The sequence below is a fragment of the Schistosoma mansoni genome, chromosome 2, assembly GCF_000237925.1.
Source record: "Schistosoma mansoni strain Puerto Rico chromosome 2, complete genome".
NCBI lineage: Eukaryota > Metazoa > Platyhelminthes > Trematoda > Strigeidida > Schistosomatidae > Schistosoma > Schistosoma mansoni.
The window spans coordinates 3,856,253-3,861,451 of record NC_031496.1 but is presented as its reverse complement, the minus strand read 5'-3'; the positions used below and the strand labels follow the sequence as shown (position 1 = coordinate 3,861,451).

The following is a 5,199-nucleotide window of genomic DNA, read 5'->3' as shown; positions in this document are numbered from 1 at the left end:
TCCACGATCCCGCACTCGTCAGTGGTCTATCGGTTAAGTGCTCCGGCGCGAGGCTGGTAGGTCCTGGGTTCGAATCTCGCGAAGCGGGATCGTGGATGCGCACTGCTGAGGAGTCCCATAATAGGACGAAACGGCCGTTCAGTGCTTTTAGGTTTTCCATGGTTATCTAGTTTCAATTGACTCATGGTTTCAACTATGAAAATATTGAAATATCCACAAAAACCCCTCCTAATTCGTTATTGTCAAGTTGTTTATAAGACCAGTACCTCCGATTCAGTCGGTTAAATAAATACTTGAAATATAAGAATGGCTAAGCAGTTATTGCTTATTCATTCAGTGATCTGAATAAAAAAATTGTAAACAAACGGTAATAGAATGATCAACATGAATTCGACGAAGAATGTAACATTCATACGAGATTATTGTATGTAACAGGATAAAATTCACTCATTCTAATGGTTTAGCAAGTTTATACTATAAATCTATGCCAAACAAATGTCCAATGTTATGACTAAAAGAGTATTGATACTACTCTTTATCAGCACTTACGGAATTGCTATTAAGATTAGAGTATGATTCGAAGTTCATTATACAAGTGATTTCTCCAACTAACCATTACATGGAAATATGATATTCATCTCCCTGTGAATAGAGGTTAAATATTATTTGTTAGAGTTAATGACAAAATTCAAAGTTTATAGAAGCCCGACCACCGTCTACTTTGATGCATGATGTTGGCTGCTACAACAGCTTGAAATGATGAATATGTGTCACGTCTAATGTTGTTAATGACTGACTGAATTGGATATTCTATTGTTAAAATTTTGAAGAAATACCACATTGGATAGCTCATTTTAAATGGTTCATTTGGTCTACCACATATTGCTTCGTAGTAGTTATTAATGGAATCTACAATTGACTATTGATTTCACCAAGAGTTTCTTAGTTAACTATCTGGATTGACAGTAAATCATTTGATGGTTTTAAACAAAGCAAGAACAATAAGCTTCGGAGAATGAAATGATCAGTGTTTCTCTTCTATGGTAACTAAGTTTTAGTCAAATAACCCTTCAATTTTTTCTAAACAGGTTTTCGTCTTCTAATTTTCATCTTCTACATGTTCTTACTGATTTCCACACTAATTTCATTTTCCTTCCTAATCATCTAGAATAATTATACAACCTCTGAGTAATTTCCTTACGTCTATGCAATCCCCTCTTATTTTCGTTATGATTACTAGTAACCAACAGCATCGCCTGTTCTCTTCCGAGCTATTACTTCCCAACATATAAATACAGTAAGTCATGCGTAACACAGAGCCTGACACGTGTACAACCTCCTCAAGTTTTTATACTACATTAGCACAGCAAGATTGAATTGCTGGCGAGAAACATGGGGTAGAAGACGTAATAACAGTATTATTAGTTATAGAAGAAGTTGAAGATCGAAGATAAGATTCTAGAAAAAACAAATTTAGTAAAATAATCAAGAGAATTTATGAAGAATTTAAAATCTTATGGTCTTAAAGAAGACAGAAAGTGAATAAACCTGCGTCCTTGCGAATGATTTTAGAGCCATGTCACTCAAGGTCACCAACCATTAATTACGATAATCACATGTGCCTCAACTAGGTAGTTCTAATCTACATGAATGGATAACTCCAAAAGTCAGTGTCTATATGGAGTAATGGCATGCCTTGATTTCCTCGTTCATATCTTTCACGTCGGTAGGATCTATGTTGTTGAGGAAGGTAAAATTAAAAATGATAAATGCCTATTTTCTAATGTAAAACACGACTATTCAACAGACAAAAACTTCAACACTACTGTAATCAAGAAACGTTAAGTATTCATCAAACATCATCTTTGAACGAATACCTGGATTTCTTTTCCATTATCACAGCAAACACTGTAATTATGTATAATTTTTAAAGAATTTCACAATTGATTGGTTTGGTTACATAAACACGTAAATGCTGAAATTGCATTTTTCTGTTTATCTATTTAGGTTACATAAATGCTGGAGGCTTTGGTGGTGTCCTTTCTTCTTATGGTCGTGCTATAGCCCCGATAAATATCTCATCAAGTACAGATTCAGATTTAATAATCAGTTTGGCCAATGTTCTTAACACAACAAATTACACTTCATTAACTCAATTGGCAAGTTCACCAGATGTCCCTTCTAGTCTAAAATGTAGTCTACCACCTGAAAATGCATTTGTATTATTACGTGGAATTAATGATCCAGAAATGCCATGGCTTGGGTTTTTACTTGGTCAAACACCTGCATCTATATGGTATTGGTGTACTGATCAGGTATGTGATCGGAAATAACGATTAACCAAGTTGTATATATTGAAAAATGACTGTATATTATTTTATTGTTAACACTTGTTTGTAGTAGGCCTCCGAATGCTCTGGTACGGCTGAGAGTGGGGAGACTCTGCTCTTCCTCTCCAAATGCTCTCACATGGCCACGCATATATAGCCTCTGCCAGGGAAGTCCTACTCGTTGCCTTCTAGTAGCATTACTGTTGTTTACGAAATTGAGAGGACGGAAAGCAAATGTCCGGCACTTTAACCGGGTTGGTGGACACGGAAAATCCACCTAGGGGAGTTGGGAAACCCTGGTCCCAAACCGATGGTGCACATGGGCTCCAGTATCCTGAGGGAACAAATGGTGTATGAACTTATTATTGGTCACCAGCTACCATGGGACTGCATCTCCTCACGATGTTCCACTGCCTTGTGGATCAGACCTTTAGGTCAAAGGCTCCTGGTGTTGCTCTCTAAGAAAGCCACCTGCTTCGGTCCGGGTACCTGGGCAGTATCACAGCACTCACACAAATCAAATGAGATTTGTGCGGCGCATATGTATCTGGTGCTCCCTTGTACCAATATTTATGTGTTTAAATAAATAAATAAATAAACTTGTTTGTAGTTCAACTGAATATCAATGTGTAATGAAAGGTCAAATATAACAGGGAATGCTAAACTTTCCATATATCTGCATATACTATATATAAGGTAAAATAATGTTGCTTAGAAGCAGTTATGTAATCGTTAAATTACTGTATTCAGTTCTTATGCCTGATTTTATGATCTGGTCATATATGTATTTTGGGTATTAGATATAAACCTTTGAAACCAGAACCATTAGCAATAATCTACCTCTATGTTTTGATGATGATGATGTTGTTAAGGATAGTAGTGACATAAGTTTCCAACCGTATATAATGTATGTGTAACACTTATTGTTTTAGTACATTGTTATACGCTAACTAAATGTTCCAATCTCATCAGATCGGACAGAGTTTGAGCTTGTGATTCAGAGATTAGGGATCGAATGTTTCAATACCAATCTTTTCGTAATGTGACTTGAAACTAATCACAATTTGTCAGGCGTCTTTGAATGTTTCATTTTTATTTCATTTTATCGTTCATTATATCCAGTTTATTTTTAATATGTAATAATTATAAATTCACTTAGTATTGTTTGTTTGGATCTTCCCATTGATGCTTTTCGGACTGCAACTGGTCAGTCTCTAATTGGCATATGTGCATACTGTGCGTATTGCCTCGATATAGCCTTAATTCACAAGCATGTAAGCAAAGATGGATAGTGGCTAGTAGTGGAATCCAGGACAAAGAGCGTTTCGTCCTATTTGGGACTCGTCAGCTCAATGTACCTGCATCTCGGAGTTGATGTTCACTCTGGGATTTAGGCTATATCTAGGCTATATTTAGGCTATATCGAGGCAATGCGCACAGTATGCACATATGCCAATAAGAGACTGACCAGCTGCAGTCCTAAAAATCAATGGGAAGATTCAGATAAACAATACTAAGTTGAATTTAAACTTCACCCCATTGCACAAGCAAGTGGCTATCAGGACTCAGTGGCCGAGTGAATAACGCGATGGCGTTTAAAGCGAAAGGTACTAAGTTGGAGTCCCAGAGTGAACATCAACTCTGAGATGCAGTACATCCAGCTGACGAGTACCAAATAGGACGAAACGCTCGTCCAACTGGATTCCACTGCCAGCCACTATCCATCTTTGCTTACAATGTAATAATTATAGTCTAAAAATATTGTTATTGAATTTCACTTCATTTCACTTCTATAATATGCATCCAATTCGTTTCATTTATCTACTTCTTCCTTTTACTTCTTTTCTAAACTGTATAACTTTAAAGTTAAATTTTTCTCTTATATAATACAGATGATGGTACAACGTGTTTTAGCTGCAAAAAGTTTATCTCATGCTCAAGGTGCTACATTAATGGCGGGTTTGATTAAACAGCTACCTTTATTTCTAATTGTAATACCTGGGATGATAAGTCGAATACTGTTTCCAGGTAAATAAAAATGTTTATTGACAAATAAACAGTTGGTACATTATGTATATTCTCTTATCTCATGAACTAGAGGATGAAGGTAAAATGAATATATATTTGACACAGGAATATTCATAGTATCGTAAGGTCATCATTAGTAACATCTAATTCTTTGTTACCAACTGTTGACTTACCTATGGGAATGTTAAAAGAGTACCTGTTTCCCTGATGAGGTGGGTCAAGACAGTTGTTAAGCATAATCTCTTGTTACTTCTTATTCCATCTCTTTTGATTCTGTTGTCCACCACTGTTCTCAATCATTATGCAAACCTTCACCGGCTTACTTTTTAGTAGTTCACTTTCATTATTCTCCAAGATTATCGAAATGAGTTTTCGAGGATTTATCAATTCAGTATATGCAAGCAAAACCCAATAGTGTTTCACAACGTTTGATTCCGTATCTATTGAAGACCTATCGCTGGAGATAGAAATCCGTGTGATAATGTGACATACAGAGTTTTAAAAAGTAGTCTGTTATAACCTTTCTCCTCTCTTGTGGAAAGACAGCATCGTTGCAAATACTAGTTGCCTGAGAGATGAACACCTTACTACTGTCGTATCTCAATACAGTCAACAGTGCAACTTCGTCTTTGAACCGTTGCTCTTTAATCAACTTACCTAACATGGTATGACTTAAAGAGATAATTGTTTCAGCTAATATAGTTTAATTGTATCATCATAAAGTAATAGTCACAACTATTCTTGATCACTATTTAATGAATTATGGATTGCAACTACTTAATAATCACTGAACATTATTATTAGAAGGGGTGTTTTGTGGAGATTTAGTATTTTCATAGTT

General features: G+C 35.8%; 1 protein-coding gene across 1 annotated transcript in view; it reads left to right on the top strand.

Annotated features, from left to right (window-relative positions):
- Smp_134080 (inositol transporter) overlaps positions 1–5,199 on the top strand; it is a gene marked incomplete at its 3' end in the record, with an annotated part of 31,063 nt that overhangs the window by 14,392 nt on the left and 11,472 nt on the right. Inside the window, exons 9-10 of the mRNA XM_018795374.1 lie at positions 2,008–2,315; positions 4,223–4,358. Coding sequence (XP_018649694.1) covers positions 2,008–2,315; positions 4,223–4,358 — 444 coding nt within the window. The remainder of the gene's footprint in view (positions 1–2,007; positions 2,316–4,222; positions 4,359–5,199) is intronic.